The following is a 24,155-nucleotide window of genomic DNA, read 5'->3' on the forward strand; positions in this document are numbered from 1 at the left end:
TTTTGTTGCGACCACCAAAACCATAACACATTTCCCTAAGCATTTTACCAGAAATGCTTTGGTAATTTAAAATATTATTTTAGATTAGACCATAAGTATACTATAAAATTAATATCGCCAATTTAAATTAAATTTTTTTTTCTTTAATGGAATTTTAAAACTACAGAAAATGATCTTCAACCAAATTCGAGAAATTTTACAATTTTTCTAAGCGTTTCCTTTCAAAATTTTGTCTTAATTTTCTTTTCGAAATATTTATTCTTAAAGCTATGTTTTTGACTTGGATGTAGGTAGTCTATAAAAAAGACCCACCCAATTTTTAATAAAATATTACAAAATAATACTTTTTTTTTATATTACACAACAATAAATTAAATTTGAAATTGTTATGAGAATCATATGTTCTATGATTAAAAATTTGCTGGCTGGCTAATATATTTAGCAGTGAAGGACATTCTTATTAGAATTCCAAAAAAAATATAATGGATTCTTAAATTGTATATTTTAAAATTAATTAAAAAAGTAATAAAATGACCCAAATTTTATTAATTAAAATTATATTAAAAATTTTAAAACACAAAAATTAATTTTTAAATAAATACCCGTATTCAAAATTTTACATATAGAACCTTCTTTAATACAAACGACTTTTAATGAATCATTTTATGCTAGGTGGAATCCAAATTACATTGAAAAACACAGATTTTATGAGGAACAATTGAGTAAATAATACAGAGTAAACAAAATTGGATTAAAATTGTAATTATTATTAATATATATTCGCTGTTCATTAAAAGGTATCAAAAAGTACCATATTGGTAATTTTGATAAACCAAATAAGTAATCCTACTAAATTTAGGTCATACTTTTCATATTTTTGATCAAAATTAACCTAGCTCTAATAGGTTTCAAGAATATGGAGTCTTGGTCTCGGAATGAAGCACATTAGTGATAGCCAGAGAAAAATTGACATCACACCTGAAAAGAATGACTCAAAATTAGTGGGTTTCAAAAAAAATTCCAATAAAATCGGATCAAATTTGCATGTGTTATCAAAAAAATTGAATTTTTGAACTTTATGACGTCATCAAAATCCAAAAAATTTAATTTTGCTCTATTACATTCAAATTTTGTCCAATTTTGATAGGCCAAATATGTAATTCTACTAAATTTGGGTCGTACTTTTCATATTTTTGATCAAAATTAACCTAGCTCTAATAGGTTTCAAGAATGTGGAGACCTGGTCCCGAAATTAAGCACATAAGTGATAGCGAAAAATTGATATCACACCTGAAAAGAATGACCCAAAATTAGTGGGTTTCAAAAAAAATTCCAATAAGTTCGGATCAAATTTGCCTGTGTTATCAAAAAAAATCAAATTTTTAACTTTATGACGTCATCAAAATCCAAAAAAATTATTTTTGCTTTATCACATTCAAATTTTGTGCAATTTTGATAAACCAAGTATGTAATCCTACTAAATTTGGGTTATACTTTTAATATTTTTGATCAAAATTTACCTAGCTCTAACAGGTTTCAAGAATGTGCAGTCTTGGTCCTGGAACTAAGCACATTAGTAATATCATCACGTTAAATATTTAATTTACAGAAATTTAATACTTTGATTTAAAAATTAAATTATGAATATTATCTTGAATGAATGCCATAGACAATAAGAAAACAATGAACTTCTTTATAATTAGAAATTTTCAATTGAAAGTGGAATTTTTATTATATTTGTAAAAAAATATTTTAATCGGAAAACTTTCAATGTGAAACACTAATTGCACATCGATTATAATTCTGAAAACTAGTAAAAATAAAACTGAATTACTTATTCAACATTAACAAAATAATCATTAATAAAATAATAAATTATAGAGATGCATTATGAGAAGAATTCAATGATTCATGAATGATATTTAAATATATTAGTATTTGGTTTGTAACTATGCACAAGTATCAAAGTATGGGCAAATTCTAACGTTTATAGTAATAATGAGGTAAAATAGAGTAAAAGAGACTGAACAAAAAAAATTATTTGTCTGAAGATCCGTAAATTTTAGATTGTTTTAAAGACGTAGAGAATGATAGTGAAAAAATTATTACATAATAAGCCTAAAAAAACGATCGTTTTGCATTATGTAAACCTAAAATTATAGATTTCGCACTGATGTTTGAAAATCAACCTTTCGAGGAACCTGATCTCTGATAGATTGATATTTTCGCAAAAAACTTCTTAAAGAGGGTTACAAAGTGATTTTTCAGTGGCTCACAATATTTATTATTAACCAAAAATTTAAATTTTCTTTCCGTTATCAATAACAATCTTAAAACCTAGAATTGTTTTACGAAATTATCTAGCAAACCTTGATATAAATCTTATATATTTAAACGAGCAATTCTTGTATATATATAAATATATATATATATATATATATATATATATATATATATATATATATATATATATATATATATATATCAACGATCTTGGAAATGGCTCCAACGATTTTCATGAAAATGAGTATGTAGGGGTTTTTTGGGGCGATAAGTCGATCTAGCTAGGTTTCATTTATCAGAAATGTCGTTTTATCCGTCTTTTCATGAAAAATTCATCAGACATCTATTGGTGTATAACGTAGTTAATGAAATACAATGCAAATTATAACATAACAAAAAGGGCGTTTGAGTAGTCTAAAGTGAAAAATATGACTCTTGCTGACATCTATTGGCGAATAACCGAGCAAAGCTCGGTCATCCAGATATTGAATTTAAAAAAATGTAGATTCAATAACGTATTTAATATATTTCAAATGTTTTTATAAACATAAATTTTTTAATAATCATATTTATTTATAATAATATTTTAATAAACTAATTAAAAATATTAAAAGGTAATGTAAATCTCATTAAATTAATTATAAGAATAATTTGTTAGAAATTTTTTTAACGACGAATTATTATTCTATTTTCCTCAAAGGATTTTCCAATTAAATCAACGATTCAAATTACATTTAAACAATTTTTGAAACTAAATACTATGTCATCCAGTATAACTCTAATTATTCTTATTCCACGCTAACCTAAACAAATAAAAATCCCCTGCTTCATCACTGAAGACGGAAAAATAATGTACGGCGCATAATACACGGTTTTTGAAGTATAGACATAATAAATTCTGTAAGATTATTTTCTACAATGCAAAATAGCTAATTGCAAAAAATTATCATCATAAATAACCCATTAAAAAGTTCAAACTTCATAAAGATTAAAATAAGATAAAATTTCCCACAAAAACAAAATTTCCAAGTAAAAAAATTATATAATTGGCATTCATCATTTTTCAAAGTTTTTGATTATAAAGCAAAACAGTTGCCAATAACTTTCCACGAATTTAATAATATATTTCCACCAGAAATATTTATGATTCTAAATTTATATATCCACTTTTGAGAATAATACCATAATTTATATTTAGCGGAAAATTTTATTTATGAAAATTTCTTTTAAACAAAGATTGTTTAAACTTGAAAGGGAAAAATGAAATCTAGTTCGAATGTAATACACGATTGGATATCTATCGAACATTTCAGATGTCTATCCTATCATGCTAAAGTTTTACATTTACCTCTCGACTTTTTCATAACAATCTCAATTAATAATTTAATTATCCGCAAATAGAATTCTAAAATATTTGACGAAATAGAAATGATAAATATTCGAAAATTCAATTTATTTTGTAATTATAAATAAAAGCTTCTACTTTTTCTTCTAGTTTATTGAAATAAAACCTTGTTTTGAAAAATCTTTTTAACACGCTTTTAGTAACTTGGGATTGTATCTAAGTAACAATATTTGAACGAATCTTCGCACATTTATCAAGGACCGATAACAGTACCAAAATTTTATAAGTTTGTCTAATTATTTCGACCCTAATCTTCAGCATTAACGATTTTTTCCATATCTACTGATTTTTTCAATATAGGCTGAGATAAAAAGTAGAAATAAATATTAGTTGGAAAAAACTAAAGAAAACTCCCTATTGTAACTTGCTGAAAATTCTGTACGTTCAAAAAAAAATTGAGTGATTAAGAAAAAATCATTTTATCGTAAAAGAGTGTAAGGTGCTTTTGAAAAAGACTTTGCTTTTACCAATATCTCTCAATAAAATATTTACAATTGAAATCTAGCACCCCACCTTTTATTTACGATAAAATAATTTTTGATTTCCGTATATTTTACTTATAGAAAAAGCATTTTTTAGAAACCTATCCTGCCCATTAAATCTAAAAATGCTCACAAGCAAAATATCTATAAATTTTAACAGTATTATGAAACTTATATCACAAAACAGGTCTGATCGATTCGTTTGTGGAATTGTAGCTCCTAAACGGATGAATCGATTTCATTTTGTTTGAAAGGTATAATTTGATCGAGAGTGTTCAAGAAAATCTACTCAGCTGTTTAAAGATCATCATTCCTTTTCTAATTGTTATCGGGCACGGAACGATAAACTCGAACTTGAAACATAGCTTAGAACACTCTCAAAAAATTTACCTTGCAAAAAAAAATCAAAATCCGTTTAGGAGCTACGATGCAACAGACAGGCACACAGATACACTGATACTCAAGCTCGTCATGTTTACTCTAATTGGGTTAATATTATAATGTTGTTAATTTATGTATTTTTAATTAACGTTTTTTAATTTAAGTGAAGCAGAATATTAAAAAAAACCTTGGTTCATGGACAAATTATTAAAAGGATGTAACATATCAAAAAAAGTAATTTTATTGGAGGAAAGTCTATGTTAAATATTAATAATATTTTTGGGATTAACCGCATCGGTTAATTTATATCTATAACTACTTTGTTTAATGAATTGTTTAATGCTTTGAGAATCAGAGACGACGTTCAATGCCATCATCAATCAGATTAGTAATACAAAACGATTGGCAAATATGGTAATTTTGACCTTAAACTTATAAGTGTTTGGCATTAATCTTAATTAGTTTTTTTTTATGCATTTAAATGAGGATAAGTTTACAGCAGGTTTTGATGTGAGTTGATTATTCAAAGTATGAGGAACGAGATTTGCCTGATTTCAAACACAAACATCCATTTGTTCAGATTGAAAATTGCTCATCATTTCTAGATGTACGACACAACGTCTTTTGTAAAGAAATAATAATTTATACTATGCTAGCTGTGAACTACCCGCTTTGCAAGGCAACATCCCCACTTTCAACTCCTCCCCCGAAATCCCTTTGCGGAGGGTTTACAGTTTCGTAATGTACGCGTCATGCTCTTTTATTTAATACCCCACATCAGGTATATTTGAAAATATTTGATTATTCATCCCCACTTTCTCGCACCACCTTTCCACCCCCGAAGGTTAAAAACAGTTAAAAACAATCCTTGAAGCTGGTTGTTTATTTTGTCAATATTTGAGCTTAATGGATGCACAACTTTTTATGTTTTTGAAGCACATCCCTTTCAACTCCTTACTCTACTATATTATGCATGTATTATCCATATAAACATTCCTCTTGAATCATTATATCTATTTAAAAAACCGTATCAAAATCCATAGCGTAGTTTTAAAGATCTAAGGATGCAGATAGGGATTAGGGACAGACAGGCGGATTGAAGCGACTGTATTTTATACCATGTATTAAAGTTTTAGTCCCAAAATAGGTAAAGTAAATGAGGTTCAGGTAGAGACAAAAGGACTTTTAAGAAAAAATAATCGCATGCGAACGAAAGATTCTTCTTCTGAAACTGATATCAGAAGCCAAGCCAAAAGACCATCATGAGGCTTTGTTGGGTAAAGCAATTAACGAAGGTTCAAGCAGAAGTAATTTGCGTCGACCAGTGGGGCGGGCAGATAATGACTAGTATTTCATATAATGTGTACTTACCTGTTTTATTTTGTTTTTCTTATACAGGTATTTCTTTTATTTAATTTTTAATTTAATCTTTTAATTAATAAAAACATACGCCAAGACTACAGCAATATTATACATAATTTCTACAGATAACAACTTGGTTAAATTACAACGTTATCACAAAAATCTCTGAGTATATAAAATTACCAATTAAATTTTAGACATCAAAGGTTTTTAATCCTCTTTTCTAAGAAAATTTAGACTTATGTGTCCTGTATCGAAGGTCAACGGGGTGATATTGGGCTTGTGTTATAAATCCATTTTGTAGCCTCCAGAACACTATTTATGGATTTTGGGAATTTCTAATTCGGTTTATAGGGTTAGTTTACTAGCCAGATCAGGGCAGTGGGATAGTTATTATAGCGGAAATTGATTTCAGCATTTCGGGTATTTGGCTTTTTTGATTTTTTGACATTTTAATACAATGCGCAGCCCCCCCTCCAAATTGAGCTAAGAGGGATTAAAAATCTTTATAAAGGTTGGGTTAGTGTCAAAAGAGTGCTTTTGGGAAGTGTCAACTTTCCAGTTCCTCTTTCTCGCTTTGTTCACTTCCACAGTCTTTTCAAATTGAGCTAGAGGATTGAAAATGTGTATGTTGGTTGAGTTAATATCAAGTGAAGTATGTCGTAGCCCCGTTACGGTTCTTAATTCTAAGTGCACCTCTGCAGTCTCAGAACACTCGAAAAAGCAAACAAAATTTCCATTGCAATTAAAAGTATCTTATAATAAGAAACTTTTTATTAGAAGGAAATTTAACCTTAGTAGCCAAGCTCTGCTGCTCACGATTTGATTTTTTTTTCTAATTATACATACAACTTAATAATATAAACTATTAAATTTTTAGCATGAATATATTAACTTGTAAATCACTCTTTATATGTAATAATAATGTTGTAATTTAATGCTTTCATTACATTTTAAATAATAATATTTAATATTATAAAAAAAAATAATATAAAATAAAATAACTGAAAGGTAAAATCATTAGTAAAAATAAAAGTCAATTTGTAAAAGTAGTTTGTACGTATTAGAAAATTTATGTAAATATCATTTTATTTGATGTATTTAAATTATATAGCGTGTCAATTATAGGTATGCCTTGCAATGCTTTTCAGAGTTTATTTTATAGGGGCTGTTACTCGTATTTTTGTTTTCTTATTGATCTTAACTATGGATAAAGTACGTCTCGCAGCTATGAGCGGATGCGTTAACTAACGCAGGGAGTGCACTGGAAAAGCAAACCTAATTTATATCTCACAATTGAAATTACATTCTTTAATTATTAAACTAAATCGTATTATATTTGTAGACTATAAGACCATATCCAATTTGGTGAATGTTTTTAATTAAGCATCTTTACGCTTTTATATATAGTTATATGAACAATTTTCAGACGTCCATCTGAAGGGGAAATTTTATCTCAGCAAACAAAGTCTAGTGAATATATAGACAAGCAAGAAAGCGCGCTTATAAAAAGCTTTACTCAAAATTATAAGGTTACGAATAGTTAAAATCGATTCCATTGAAATTGAACGCGTTGGTCTAAAAAATGAGAAACACTGTATAAAACAATGATATAAATCTGTTAATTGTCACATTGTAGAAACCCACATATTTAGGTGCAATGTACAATAATCTTATTTACTTACAATTTACACAATACAAACGAATATGGTGGCATCGTTTTGTTCACTCTGGGAGGTGAAATAAATACCAATTATAACATTATTATTATTTTTGTTTTGAAGTTAAAATAAAATTTGTATAATAAACATATGAACATTAAAAAAAAGTTTATATTACTTTGAAGTTGACTTTTTTATTTGTACCTACTGTTGGTTTATGGTAATCTTTCTTTTAGGTTTTGTTATTAAAATAATGTAACATGAAAGTCAAACATTCGAACAAAATACTTGTAGAAATGTCGTCAAATGTTTATAATTTTAGCCGTTGCTAAATAAATCCGAATTTTTATCAATTAAAATAAATTTTCAAACGATTATTTGTGAGAATTCACGTTTTCAGAATATGACCATTTGAAGAGAGCTGCGACCTTTTGCCACTTTTTAGGACCGAGTAGGTACGTTTTCGTACGTAATCTATAAAAAATTATAGAACAATTTTTCTCGTAAAAAAGCAGTAGACGCTTTTAAATCAATAAAAAAGTATTAGCATGAAAGGTTAAGCTTTTGACTGAGCTATAGTTGATATAAACTTTTTTCGGGTAGATATAGCTTCTTAAAATTTCGGATAAATAGTCAATTTTTTCAAGTGATCTTTTGTTTTCAATGACCGGTGTATTGTTCAAACATTTAGGGATTACTTACCTCCATGTTTCTAAATAAAAAATGGTCAAAACTTCGTGGCCGCTTTAACTCTGCCATTGATTTATTATTAACTATTTAGCCGTTACAGTTGCTAATAAACATCAGTTAGAAATAAACTCAAAAGGCGTTAAAAATGAATTTTATCATTCAAGCGATGATGTCATTAACACACAAAACAATCAATTTTTCTCCATCACGCTTAAATTTTTTTTTACGTTCGCATAATCTTTTTTTTTTTTTTTTTTGGTTGCATAATATTTGTTATTAATATTATTTTAATAAAAAAAGATTTATTTAAAATTAATTTGAAAGCATATTTCAAGTATTTAATTGAAAAGCAATATTTAGTAACTCTCCCGGGTACAGAGAAAGGCATGATAAAATGCTGTGGTGGCTTATTATGAAATCTACAAGAAATTTTTTTTCAAAATTTATTAACGATTTACCAAAAAACGAATATACATTCCACAAAACATGTTTTGACCCTGAAACAAAATACTTTATTTGGTCCATGTTTTGTAGAAAACACCCAAATTTCAAAGATAATTTGCGAACTTCCCTAACAAAAACCGAATTAAATCGTTACAGATGCTTCATTTGCAACTTATTTTAAAAGATTTATTATGTCGAAAAAATTCCTTTGTGTCTTCTTTCATCACTGACAGAGCTGCTAAATCGTTTCCCACTGATTATCGGCTTTTATTAAATATAAAATTAACACTTATGTTGAAATAAATTCAAGTGCCTACATACCTCTATGATTTGCTTTATATGATTACTGTTTAAGATATTGCACCATCATAAAATTTAATGTAATATTTGTAAAATAATAAATATTATGAACTAGTTATTCAAGTTAAAAACAATAATTATAATATTTATACAAAAATAGTATGCTTGAAGTAACGAGTGATTTAAAAATTATGATGGTCATATAAGGAGAGAAGTTCTTACACTAATCCAAATACAAAGACAGCAATTGTTTTTATTGCTAACGTTTGAGAATTGTATTACATGGATTAAAAGAGTTGATTACAATAGAGTCAGTTATTGGAAAATTATTTGCTTCAAAATTCCATTTTTCTCTCTTATAAACTTACACCTATTTTCGACAGTAAAAATTCACCATCCGATATAGTGTACCCGATTTTATAAAGACAATTGTTAGAAATAAACAAAATGTAGGCACTAAAAATAAATAGTACCCATGCAATTGGTCTTTTTTAATCACTCTGTATAATTCCAATATATGGTAAAACTATAAAGTAATTATATTTTTTCAATACGGTAATAATTTATTACGATTGTTGCAAAATTTTAATCTTTCCATATTTTTTTTAATGAAGTGAATAAGATGATTCATCGCAGTAAATGTCAACAATTTCTGTTGAGTACAGAATACAGTGGCGAATTTAAGGGAAGCAGTTGCACACTGGTGTAAAAATCACATTTGCATATAAAGGCACGGCAAGGAGGCACGAAATTCATTAACGAAGACGAAAAAAATTGGGAGGAGACAAATTTATAAGAAAGGACACCACAAGGGGGATACCAAGTAGATTATCGAAGACTAAAAAAAAACAACGGCCCTATTAAGAGATTTTGCTCACTGGACCTCTAATCCGCCACTTTCAAAAAGATAAAAACCTGGACATGACTTGTAATGCATATAATAAAAAATTAGACTTTTACGATTGCGGAAAAACATTGTAAATTTTATAATCGTTGTAAAAATTTATAATACTCTAAATAAATACAATATTTACGATCTAGTTAATACAATCAGAGCTTACCGAAATTTATTCATAGATTGGCTAATTAAATTGCTTTTTCAATTAAACGTTGAAGCTTCAAATCAATTCAAAATAAGCTGATGCTTTTAAAAAAATTATTGTAACCTGTTTTGTTTGTCCGAATATTATGCTTATAAAAATAGTTTGCATATTTCTAAACATTACGATATTTTGAAAATTTGTAATTTTAATCAAACATATTAATTTTTCGTATTTCCAAACTAATTTTCGCTCAACTAATGAAAAAACATTAGTTCAATTTCTTATACACTTCATTACGCTTTTGGTAATTCAAATCAAAAATGGAATCAATTACCTATTCAGAAATAAAACATTTTTATAAATGATATGATATTTTTGTTACAGATAACAGAAACAGCAGACCTTGTAATCTCAATATCAGGAATCTCACGACAAGAAGGTGCCACATATCGTTTGAACTATTCACCGCCTCATGGTGTTCCAGCTCCAAATACAACTATAGCGTCCAGAGATATTGTTGATGACAATATACAATTCTCACAGGGTTTACCAGGAACCAAATATGATTTTCGATTATATTATTCTAATGAAACGTACACCGATTGGCTGACGTGGACGGCGAGTATTACAACAGCACCAGATCCACCAGCCAACCTTTCAGTTTCCGTAAGTTGAAAAAAAAATTAACTTATTAAATCCTCTCAAAAAGAAGCAATTAAAAAATAACTATTCTGTTTAATTTGTTCCTCAAAGTTTATTTTTCGAGATCAATTGTATCTTAGTTTTCAAATTGATTTCAAAATTTTATTTTTCTTTCTAAAACCATACGTGGATCTAAATCCATCATCGAGCGACCTAGAAATTCTAACGAAATTTGGGGATCCTGAAACTATTCCTCAAATTGTTACAATAACTTTGTTTCGTGTTTAAATCCAATTTATATTTTTCATGATTTGAAATTATACGTTTCACTTACAATCTGGTTTTTATAATAATAAACACTGTATTTTGATTACATACTGTGGATGGTGACTAATTTATTGGGTTTTGCAATTAAATTTTTATTTTTTTATTGATCCTTAATCAGTTCTTAAACATGTAAAATAAATTGCATGATTTATTATTCACATTTTATTTATCATACAAATTTGTCATTCTTTATAATAAACATATATTTATAATAACTAATTAAAAACAAAAACCGTCAACAAAGAAGCCACAAAGTCTTCAAATTTTCAAAATTTTGTAAAATCATGGCAAACTAATTCAATGGTCGTAGTGTCATAAACCTGTTCAGAGAAGCCCTGTGTTTAATGCAGTTCAATGATAAGCACTTATTACAATAAAGTAAATTTTTCCGAATAATCGAGTCTAAAATGTTAGCGACTTTATTTAATAAAAGTCTCCAAATGTTTCCTACATTTTATGAACATTAAATCAAATATATTTTGTTTTCTTAGGTTCGTGGCGGAAAAACAGCAATAGTATCATGGGATCCGCCGGCTCAAGGCGGTCATTCAAGTTACCGTATGAAATTAGTACCATTATCACATTCAGATAAAACAAAACCACAGCAATTTCAAATTGAAGAAAGTGAATTACCGTACACATTTAAAGATTTAACGCCTGGTGCATCATATCAAGTGCAAGCATTTACAATATTTGATGGTAAAGAAAGTGTCGCGTATACATCAAGAAATTTTACAACGAGTAAGTGATCATTTTATTTGCTTTTTAATTTTTCTCTTAAAAAAAATAATGATAATAATTCTCTGATTTTAGTTCTAAATAATTATAATGTTTAAGTACTTTTGAATATATTTATTTTTTTAATATGCACTGATGGTTGAAAAATATTTTACAATTAAATGTATAGAAGCTTTCTATTTCTGAAATATTTATTAATTTAATCTTGATAACAAAAAAAAAATAATTTCTCCTTATCTTACTTACATTCAAGTACAAAAAACTATCACTGAAATTCCCCCTATTATGTGCATAAAAAGTGAAACCGTTTATAATCCGGTGATACAAAATAGTGTTTCGCTACCTTTTTTAAATAATAAAAAATGAAAAAAGTCCGAAATTGGAGCGCAACTTTATTTTGATTGCAAAACGTAGTTTCACACTCCCCCCGAGAGATTAAAATAACATACCAAAAAAGAAGTTTTACATCACGTATAGCTATTTAAATGTAGAATTAAGACTGGCGTATATAGAGTACTTTTTAAATTGAATATCCATTTAAAAAGTTTTTTTTAATATAGAAATGAATTTCCGTCGTCGATATAAACCATCATTATCCCGCAGTAAGTAACTATAAGATATTACAGAAGCTTTGAACAAGCTAAGTGTTATTTGTATTGCAGCCTATTGTCTTACCATAAACCACTGATTTTTGTGGACGTTTGTCTTATTTAACATTTTTGCCATCGTTTGACATTTTTCTCCCTGAACCATAATCTAATGAAGCTTAAGAGAGAGTGACATTAGCATGCACCCCCTTAAGGATTAATCTATCTGCATGGAAATTCATTAGAGTCTAGTTCATTGTACTACGTGCTTTTTTTTTAACCAAACACCGAAAGAACCCCATAATCCACATACAATTTTAAACACATTATTCTTCTAGGACCACCCAGAAAAAAGGAAATTTATAATCAGTCAATACTTTTATGGATTTTATCGGTAGGTAGGTGTACTCACTCCCATATACTACATGTCCACCTACATGTCTATTAACGAAATGATTAACCCATAATATGAAAATGTGATGTGAACCCCACATAACTTCCATACAGAGTAATTTAAAATAAGAGCATAGGAAACATTTTTCGGTTTTATTATTTTCAATCCCATTCCACCAAAACAAAAATTGTGGGTTTGACGACAATATACACCAACATCATACATCCATGCTTCATATACATATACGCAATCATACATCCATGCTTCGGCACACACAGATACATATACTTGTAATGGTCTAAAATACTATTTTTGATATCAAAAAATCTGAAAACATAAAAATTCGTTGAAAATTGTATTGCAATAATTGCAGATGAAATGTTTATTTGCCAATTAATAATTTGCGCATAGCAAGAAAAACTGTGTACATAATGAAAAATTATTTATTTGTCGTTGCGCGAAAAGACAAATAAATTTCTTGGTACAAAATCCTAAAATAAACCACAGTCGGGAAATCGATAATTATCATTTTATTTTGTATGGGTATGACATTTATTATGCTAGCTGTGTATTATTTAAAAAAAATAATAATAAAATATTCACAACATATAAAAACATCTTCTTCAGTAAATCAAGAGCCAGCACGAAAAAAATTTAAATTTATAATAGCTTGTCTCATGGGCACAACCTAATGATGGCAGCTCTGAAACGTATAGCAGAGCTTTTTTCGTTTCTCATCCTTTTGATGAAGAAAAATTGAGGATTTATATACACCAAAATATAGTTCCTAAAAAGAAGAATTTCTACGATAAATTGTTGTCGGGATCGTTTTTGAGAAGAATATCTTAATGCTACATATGACAAGTAAAATTTACAAAACTTGAAAAACTCCGACGAGTTTTCGGGTACGGAATCCTTAACTCGCACTTGAAACATATCTAAGAACACATCACCTACTATTTTAGTTGTTTCGGACACAGAACCCTAATTTCGCGCTTGGAACATAACTAAAAACACTCTCCATTAAATTACTTTTCAAACAAAACAAAAAAATCAAAATCGGTTCATTCGTCTAGGCGCTACGATGCCACAGACAGGCAGACACACGTAGCGGTCAAACTTATAACATCTCTGTTTTTGGTTTTTAGGTAAAAGGATAAAATGTGTCGTTTTCGTAATTAAGTCGTTCCATCTCATTCAGAACTGCCTTTAAAGCAGTCGTGAAAGGGAATCGTGGAATAAAACATTAACAATCAAAATGTGCATAATTAACATGTTAGAGGTATACCGAAATTAAAAATGGTCTATATAGTCCTATCTCGAAATAAATTATTAACTTTTTTTTCAAAAACAACGTATTGAAACATTAATTTATGACGAATTTTCTGGTCCCAAGAAAACGCTTCTTGTCCATCATAGTTATGGACTTAACTATAACGATTGTACTATCCTATAAAACGGCCACTGCTTTGCAGCAGGTCAGCATAAATTCATCTATTTTGTGATGGCTCTTAGTTCATAGAGTATAAAATTTCATTATAAATGTAGCCAATATGTACTTACATAGACAAGTATAAATTAAATCTGATTATACGCATTTGGTAGTACCCACCATAATATTTTCGCTTTTGATGACTCGTCTATTTTTTAATTTTTAAATACGTATAAGTATTGGGATTATTTTTATAAGTATTTTGTTTATTTTTATTTTTTTAAATGTTTAATTATTAATAATAATCTGTCAAATACCGGGTGTATAATGAATTCAGAGACAAGACAAAATAAAAAATTAAAAACAAACTTCTGAACATTATCAGAAATTTATGCGCTTAGTGTAAAAGCGAGATGATGGTCGACCTTAAAAACCTGAAAATTAATTAGTCCCTTGGAAAATCTAGAAAATCAGAAAATAAAAAAATTACAGTCCGTTGAATCTGTGCAGTTATTCAAATGTATAACAGTCGAATTTGTATAATTTCTGAAAGAGGGGAAATTTTAATAAGAATGAATAGCACGGCTTGGAACTCTCAATAATGAAAGAATATAAAAAGGATACAAAGAGGATACGGGAGAGAAAGCTCACAGCAGATGAATCTACCGAAAATATTACTTCTACATGATCTGGTCGGAAAAACATTCATAGTGACAAAAAGAAAAAAATCATTAGAAACATTTTGTTCTTTATTTCAGAAAGATTTAACGTGTAACAAAAAATCAGTTCAATCCTTTTATTTCAAAAAAATTATAAATAATATTTTTCCTGAAACACGCTGTAAACATTTATATACATACGTAAAATACTTTGCATCAGTGAATACTGAATTTTAATTTATTTTTAATGTGAATAAAAATTGAAGGTTCTTCAGGTATTTTAATTTAATTACATTTAATTATAATTATAATTTAAATCCCCTTTGTTATTATTATTTTAAATTACTTTAAAAACAAAAAACAAAAAAATATTATTTACTTTACAAAAACAACGTCCGTATAGACAGAAAAATAAAAGAAAATTCAATAAATAAAAATAAAATTTCAAAAATTTAATTGGCGTTAAACAAGTTATTGAAATTAAAATTATATATTTAAGAAGATTTCCTTGAGCTCAACAACAAGTTTTAAACGTAATTGATAATCATTGGATATCGACGTCAAAAAAAGCCTTGCAGGCAAATTTTACGAAGTAATAATCATAATCAGTGGAATCAGTAAACCGATCATTATTTAATTTAACATAATTTTTAAAAATTTAGATTTGGATCGGTTAATATAGTATAATTATTTTTATATAGGTACTAAGCAAATTTTAAACAGTAGTTTCATGAAATTTTCTTTTCCTTTTATTTTGTATAATATGTCGAGTACAGCAAATTATACTTCGCTGTATAAAATCTCAATTTAAAATAAACAAATAAGACTAATTTTTCAAAAATTATAATCAATATTCGATATTCGATATAATTTTTATATGGGTAAAATATGTTACTATGTATAACTTCAATCCAAAAATGAAACATTTATTATTTATAAAATTGGAGGTGTAAACTCCAGTTATAATCGGTATACTTGTATAAAGAAATAGAATAGAACCTTTCATTTATACTCGGTATACTTATACAGAATGTTCGATTTACAACTAGGCATATAAATATCACAAGTATGACAGAATGCATGCGTTAAGCAATGCATCTAAGTGAGAGGTATTGTATACATATGTTGAAGGTTCGATATGCGTTGAGATAGTTGTAAGACGCTTGGAGAGTGGGAGTTTCCTAGTTGAATAGATGAACTACAACAGATAAGCCACGATACAAGTAACTTTTGCAATTTCATATATAACACTTATAATACCTCTTACTTAGATTCATTGCTTAACGCATATACTCTGTCATACACGTGATATTATTTATATGCCTAGATTTAAATCGAACATTCTGTATAAAGAACGTCCGTAAATAGAAAGGAAAAAGGTGTGAAAATATATCTCAATAAAAATAGTGGTCTCACTCGTAATTACTCTTCATGAATAGGAGATAACAAACATTTTCTCACTTATCAAAACAAAGCGTAGAATTTCTTTTGTAAAAAATTTCTTTTATTACAGAAAAGCGATCATAATAAACGGTATATTTACAGTTAAAACAATAGATTTAGACAATAAAAAAAAAATAAAAGCCATACACGAGCGTGCTTATAAAAAAATTATTAATCCCACATGAAATTGGAAACATCATTTTTGAATTTTATTATATATATTTGTAAATAAAAATAACGGAATTTTAATAAAAGAACCGCCTTATAAAATATTAAGACATGAAATCCAAAATTATTAATATATGTTAAGGTTACGCAGGCACTACCATCATACACGGATACAACAAATGAATTTTTAATATGTTGTTTAACAGTCAGTGGTACCTAATATTTTCTTTTTTGGAATTTAATGCTTTAAAACTTTAATCGTTGAGGAGAGAACATATAGTTGGCAAGGTTTATCAATATCATCCCGAAAATTAGCTGATAGTAGTTAATTAGTTTTTCCCCCAAAAAAATATTTTTAGCTTACTCCTATAATTTTCATTTCGTTTACTTCGAAATAGAACGATTAAAAAATTTTTTTACTTAAATCTAAGCGCCATTTATGTCTATACAAAACTGAATAAATCGCATAAGTATTATGGGTAAGTTATTTAACTTAAATTTAAAACCCATTGGGAAAAAGGGCCAAGAATTTATTATACCTACATAAACTGATATTTAAATATTGCATTATCGATAATACAAGCGGCGGTAAGACACAATTTGGGTAACGAAAAAATCAATCGTTATTTTTCGAAGTAATCGTGTACTTTACTATCTGTGTATAACATAACTTCAACTATTAGCTTTAAGTTCATTTGTTTTTCAGCAAAAATAGTTATGTAAACCTATCTAAATTTATTTATTTTTCGCAAATTATTACACATTTTTAGACTCATTTTAAATTATTATTTAATCTAATTATCTTATTATTAATTATATCCATCTCCTTTGAATAAATTTATAAATTGCATGAAACTAGAAAACTTGTTTCTCTTCTATTTGCTTTTATTTTTATTGAACGGAACTGTATTTAAAAAAAGTATAAATGAAAAGGACCTTGATGGGTATTAAATTACACCGGATATTTGATTTAATAAAAGAATATATTGAATTTGCTCGCTAAAATTTATTTCATAATAAATGAATACAAAGCATTTTTTTTTTCACTATTTTTATTATAAAAAATTTATTTTTGTTTATTTTTTAGCAGTTTTAGTTTAGTTAAGGAGCTGTCCTGCATTTGTATGTAAAAATGCTAATAATTTGATGGTAAAATTCTTAATCATCTAAGTTAATAGTTGGTGATAAGATTTGTTTTCTCTACAAACTTCGTAATATTGGACGTTGACTACTGGAAAGTTATCAAGTACCTATAACCACGCAGATAAAAAAAATTTGTATTCCCTTGTTTCGAAGTAAAAATTATTATTGGAAAAGAGCTGCGGGAAGGGATTCTGTTTAGTTCTCAATAACACCCACTTAGAAGGTTCGACAAAAAATTTTAATTTAACTAATTTTGAAAATTAGATGACGAAACGTATTTTTACCTAAAAATACCGGTCAGCTTCTAAGCATACTGGTAGTATTAGTTATATAAATAGTTAAAATAAAATTGCAATATTAATTCCATCCCACAATAAGATTATCAAACACTCATAATCTGTAAAGATTAATCGTGTTGTTTTTTTAATAATTAATCAAATAGAAAAATAATCAAAACCCACTTTCTAATCAATTTACATGTGTATAAAACAGATACACATAAAACCAGTTGCGTAGCTACTGAAATCCATTCCACTTGAATACGCTAACTACCGGATTAGACCAATTAAATCAAGGAGGTTGAGTCTTTACGTATCGAAGTGTAATTTAGAAACCACAAAATTATTTTTATAACTTATATTATTAATAAATTGATTTATTTATTTTAAAAAAATACGTGGTTCAATTTACTTATAAGAGTGCTGCAATTGTATATTTCTTTATTTCAAATGAAAAATTAGAATACAAGTTTTCTAGTTTCTTTAATGAAAATTTTATAAAAAAAAGCTATGCAAAATGGTTAATTTAAAAAAGTTACCTTAACATAAAATTCTGTTTTCCACCAACAGACAAAACCACGCCTTCGCCAGTTTTCTAGAGTTAAGGCTGATATTCAAAGGATTTTAATCAAAAATATTAAAAAAGAAAAAATTATAAACGTTTCTGCTCTTCATATAAGTACTTTTTAAAACTTACTCAAAGAGACACGGAAAAAATAACATATTTCTTCAACATTCTCATTTCTCGCTAAAAACTACGATAAACTGATGATGGTCCTTTTTTTAAATTTTAAATACATTTTTTATAACATTTTAAACTTTCATTTGGTAAAATTTTCAAAAAGTATTTATTTTATGACAATAAAATGAATCTGGTAGGTAGTTAAAAAATTGTAGCTGATTCGTACGAAAGAAAATGTAATTCGAATTAAAATGGATAAAAACTGTTATGAATTCAAAACAAAGTTTGTCATTTTTAAATATTCCCCTCGATATGAAATGATTCACCTACGCGACTACGCCACTGGTGCAAATATGAGTATATAAGTTAATATGCGAATACGTAATAAAAATTGCTTGAAGTTATAAAGCATTATTTTATTACAATTTAAAACTTAGGCTTTCTATTTTTTTATAAACAATTTTTTTCTGAAAATAAATATTGTACTAGTTTTATTAATGCTCAATGCAAAAAAAGTTTTTTTAATTTACTAAAAAATACTTAAATGTACTGAATGTGTTAAAATTCTACAAGTACACAATGTTCCAAGAACATACGTTCATTAGATTTTCCACAGATAATCTTTGTTACGATTGAACCTTTGTTAGTTTTTCTTAGATCGGCTGTTTAATACTACTAATGGCTGTATCATGCAATCCATAATTCACGTCTCAAAGTCATTCCCAAATAACATGCAAATGGTAAAACATCTTAAAAATTGTACCTTGAAAATTTTATGAGCTTCAACTCTAAAATAATGAGTATACCTTATAAATCATACAAAATTTTAAACGTAATCATTGTACTTTTTGATGCATTTTTCATAAAATTAGATTAAATTTTATTCTGTGTATTTATGTTAATTTTCGGAAAATTTTAGCTAGAGAAATACAATAATAACATTTAAAATGATTTTTTATTAGCGTCTTCGAGATTGTAATAAAAATGGTTAATTTGGGTATATAAAAAGATAATAAGTACTTCGAGAAACCAGATTCATATTTTCATTCTTTTAAAAATACATTTATCATTTTAATGTTAGCGATATTACATTTTCAGCCTAAATATGCGTTTTGTGATTTCGTATTTTTTTTAAATTTGTTTTTTGTGCTTTGAAAAATATAGAAAATTTCTATAATAAAACTAACAAATATTTAAAAATTTTAATTCATTGTTAATATTTTTTACAGAACCCAATACACCCGGTAAGTTTATTGTATGGTTTCGAAATGAAACAACGCTCTTAGTGTTATGGCAGCCACCATATCCAGCCGGTGTCTACACCCATTACAAAGTCAGTATAGAACCACCAGACGCCGCAGATAGTATACTATATGTCGAGAAAGAAGGTGAACCTCCTGGTCCAGCACAGGCAGCTTTCAAGGGCTTAGTTCCCGGTCGCGCTTACAACATATCCGTTCAAACAATGAGTGAAGATGAAATTTCTACTCCAACAACATCACAATATCGTACTGTACCCAATCGACCTGGTAACGTTACCATTGAAAAAGTTACATCAAATTCGTTCAGAGTCAATTGGGAGCCACCACAAGGATTTAGTGAATTCGATAAGTATCAAGTTTCGTATGGTACTGGGCGTAAACAATCACCACCAGTAACACGATCACGAGAGGATCAGGCAACATGGTGGGAATTCAAAGATAATTTAGAACCTGGTAAAAAATACCAAGTCGTTGTTAAGACTGTTTCGGGAAAAGTAGCTTCATGGCCTTCAAGCGGAGATGTTACTTTAAGTAAGTAATACGTATAACTTTTTTTATTGAAACCACTTTCTTCTGCTGAAAGTTGTAAATGGAAGATCTTTCAAATTTTTTAAATTGCATACTTGTTTTATAATTTTTAGTACCTTTGCCTGTACAAGACTTGCACGCCACAACTGATGAGCGCACGGGCGTTGTAACACTTCACTGGACTCCTGATCCTAACGGTGTTCAAGACGAATTTTTAATAACATACCATGAAGTAGATACTTTGAACGGTGATAGTAACGATATAACAGCTTATAATACTTCATTGGAACTGGAAAATTTATTACCTGGTCGAAATTATTCTATCATTGTTCAAGCCGTATCTAGTAAAATGAAATCAAATGAAACTTCTACACATGTAGCTACCAGACCAAGTGCACCAATTATTGAAGATTTAAGACCTATAATTGATGGATTAAATATCAGTTGGAAATCCGATGTGAATTCTAGGCAGGATAAATACGAAATACAATATATTAGGAACGATACTGGAGATAGGGAAACAAAAACAACTCAAGGTCAAGATACAAGGATAATATTAACAGGACTTTACCCTGGTGCTGGGTATAATGTAAAAGTGTACGCAGTTAGCCATGAAGGTCTCAGAAGTGAACCACATAAAAATTTCCAAGCTGTTTGTAAGTATTTGATCTCATTGTCAGAATTATTAGTGTTGCCACTTTTTCAAAATTGGTGACCCAGGCATTTAACTAGGATGTTTATAGTGAGAAACTATGATCACTATATTGGATAAAAATCAGTTTTTAACGTTAATTTGACCCAAAAAATATATAAATTGGTTTCAATCGAACCTAATTCACACGATATCTCGAAAAATTTTCGTTCAATCGTCAAATGCATCCTTTTTTTATATTTTTTGGATCAAAATCTAAGTATTATCCAATTCCAGAAAACAAATTTTTCGATTTCCAAAAGGTTACTTATTCCTTAAAAAATTGCAAAAAATGGCGAAAAAAATGTATTTCCGTTTTTGATTGGTCCAAAAAACTAATAAATCGGTTTTATTTGACAGTTAACGAGTAGTTTCTGCGGTATTAACTGAAATCCTACGCGAAAAGCGTTATTTCGTAGTTATTTCAGGTGACATCACAAAAAATACTCGCCTAGTCGTCAAATAAAACAAATTTTTGTGTTTTTTAGGTTTTCATTACCTAAAAGCACATGGACATGAATGGCAACACTAATAATTACTTTATCTAGTTTAATTTGGTCTAATAATTTAAATTTTTAGTTCCACGACCACCTCGTAATATATCTGTTGAACGCATGACAAGTACATCGGTAGTTGTTCATTGGGAACCACCATATGGTTCCATATTCTCAGAGTATGCCATTAGGTACCGAACTGATAGTGGCAAAATATGGATTAATTTGCCATCAGTTACAGACAATGAAGCCGAAGTTTTTGATATGATACCTGGTGAAAAATATACTATTCAAGTCAACACTGTGAGTTTCAACGTTGAAAGCAATGGCCCCTTACAAGTGAATCAAACAGTCCGTAAGTATTTTCAGCAGTATTTTTTTTTAAATCCAAAAAGTAGACATGCAGTTGAATTGGGTAGTAGTTAAGCGAAAAATTTCTTTGAGTGAAATTAATTGCTAGATGTTGTCACTTTAACTGCCGAAAAGTCTAAAAATAAAAATAGAAACTTCTGTATTAGTTACTGAACGATTAAAATTATAGAACCCTACATTTCCCCCATATCCATTCCATTGTAATAAAATAATTATAGAGGGATTCATTGTTTTTTTTCCTTTCCTCAATAAATACAATTTTTTCTATTCAGGTCCAAATCCCGTATCAAATATTGCACCTCTGGTTGATTCAAGTAATGTGACATTAGAATGGCCACGGCCAGAAGGTCGAGTTGAAATCTACATAGTTCGATGGTGGGCAACTGATCACGAAAATGATGTACATCAACTAAACGTTACTCAACCACCAGAAGTTTTGGATTCACTTTCAAGTTCTGCAAATAATGTCCGAGTTTTAATTGGTGAATTAATTCCGGGCATTGAGTATACATTCCAAATACGAACAATGTCTTATAATTTGGAAAGTGATGTTACTGTTTTATCAGCACGAACAAGTAAGTTGTAAATTTCTTTAAAATTTAAACATAATTACATGAGGAATTTTTTTCAGTGCCACTAATTCAATCGGAAGTTGTGGTTGTTAACAAACCTCAAGAAACGGATTCGATAAGTTTACGTTATACACCAACACCACAAACATCGTCTCATTTCGATTTATACCGCTTCAAATTATCAGCTTCTGGTGTGCCGATTATTGAAAAGGGTGCCAATGACTCAGAGCGTCTTGTAACATTTACAGGACTAGAACCGGGACGTTTGTATAATATTACTGTTTGGACAGTTTCACATGGAGTAGCTAGTCAGCCATTACAACGACAGGATCGTTTATGTAAGTAGAAAAAAAATTGGTGCGTGGAAGAAGTGAAATTTCTTTGATTCATGGCATGGCGTGAACCTTGAATAGTCCGACCAAAGAAATTTCATATGAAAAATTATTTATAATATTATTTTTAATAAACTTTTGCATTTTATTAGATCCAGAACCTATTACAAGTATAAATGCTACCCAGATAAAAGACACGGAAATCACCCTAAATTGGGATACACCACGGGGTGAATTCAACGCCTTTGAAGTACAATATTTGACGACAGAAAATATTTACATACAAAATTTGACACTACATAATTACATAACAATCATGGATTTAAAACCTCATAGAAATTACACATTTACTGTTGTCGTACGTTCTGGCACAGAATCCAGTGTTTTAAGGCGTTCATTACCAGTATCAGCCATATTTACTACCAAGGAATCTGTACCAGGAAAAGTAGATAGTTTCCATCCAGTTGATATACATCCAAGCGATGTGCTGTTCCAATGGGCACTTCCTAGTACTGAACAAAATGGAATTATTTTACGTTTTACAATTACATATGGCTTAGAAGGATCATCTCATACACAGGTACGTCAGAAATCAAATACTTTAATTGCTACTGGACTATGCGTCCAGTTTTATCTCCCTGCGTTCTATTTTTATCAATTTGTCGAAAAAGATATAGCATTAACCAGTAATTCACGTCTTAGTTAGAATGTCAAAAACAACTTCAATGTAAAACTTTTATATAATGAAATTATATGATAAACAGGTGAAAGAATTTAAGCCAAATGAATTCCGAGGAATAATTAAGTCATTAATTCCTGGAAAACAGTATGTATTCCGAATACAAGCCGAAACGAAAATTGGATTTGGGCCCGAAGCAATTTGGAAACAAAAAATGCCAATTCTAGCACCACCCAAACCAAATACGCGCGTTGTACCAACTGAAGTTTACAAATCATCAACAACCATACAAATTCGATTTAGAAAGAACTACTTTAGTGAACAAAATGGAGCAGTGGTGTCGTATGCGATTATCGTGGCAGAAGATGATTCGAAAAATTCATCTAGCTTAGAAATGCCAACATGGCGTGATGTACAAGCTTACACACTATGGCCCCCATATCAAGTTATGGATCCATATTATCCATTCCAAAATAGTTCGGTTGAAGATTTTACTATTGGTACCAGCGCTTGTGATGTTCGACAACAGGGATATTGTAATGGACCACTTAAATCTGGTTCAACGTATCGGGTGAAAATTCGAGCTTTTACAGCCCCTGATAAATTTACTGATACTAGTTACAGTTTTCCAATTCAAACAGGTAAATAAATTTTTTTGTTTTATCAAATCTTAAATTTTTG

At 28.7% G+C, this 24,155-nt stretch overlaps 1 protein-coding gene across 4 annotated transcripts in view; it reads left to right on the plus strand.

Moving 5' to 3' along the window:
• LOC123299129 (tyrosine-protein phosphatase 10D-like) overlaps positions 1 to 24,155 on the plus strand; it is a 43,847-nt gene that overhangs the window by 15,520 nt on the left and 4,172 nt on the right. For 2 of the 4 annotated variants that reach the window (XM_044881371.1, XM_044881372.1), the window contains exons 2-11: positions 10,436 to 10,717; positions 11,512 to 11,761; positions 12,319 to 12,360; positions 19,774 to 20,337; positions 20,448 to 20,990; positions 21,605 to 21,874; positions 22,164 to 22,466; positions 22,523 to 22,801; positions 22,948 to 23,375; positions 23,560 to 24,115. In XM_044881371.1, the coding sequence (XP_044737306.1) occupies positions 10,436 to 10,717; positions 11,512 to 11,761; positions 12,319 to 12,360; positions 19,774 to 20,337; positions 20,448 to 20,990; positions 21,605 to 21,874; positions 22,164 to 22,466; positions 22,523 to 22,801; positions 22,948 to 23,375; positions 23,560 to 24,115 (3,517 nt within the window). The remainder of the gene's footprint in view (positions 1 to 10,435; positions 10,718 to 11,511; positions 11,762 to 12,318; positions 12,361 to 19,773; positions 20,338 to 20,447; positions 20,991 to 21,604; positions 21,875 to 22,163; positions 22,467 to 22,522; positions 22,802 to 22,947; positions 23,376 to 23,559; positions 24,116 to 24,155) is intronic. The other 2 variants (XM_044881373.1, XM_044881374.1) reach the window with 1 other exon arrangement.

The sequence above is a fragment of the Chrysoperla carnea genome, chromosome 4, assembly GCF_905475395.1.
Source record: "Chrysoperla carnea chromosome 4, inChrCarn1.1, whole genome shotgun sequence".
Taxonomy (NCBI): Eukaryota; Metazoa; Arthropoda; class Insecta; order Neuroptera; family Chrysopidae; genus Chrysoperla; species Chrysoperla carnea.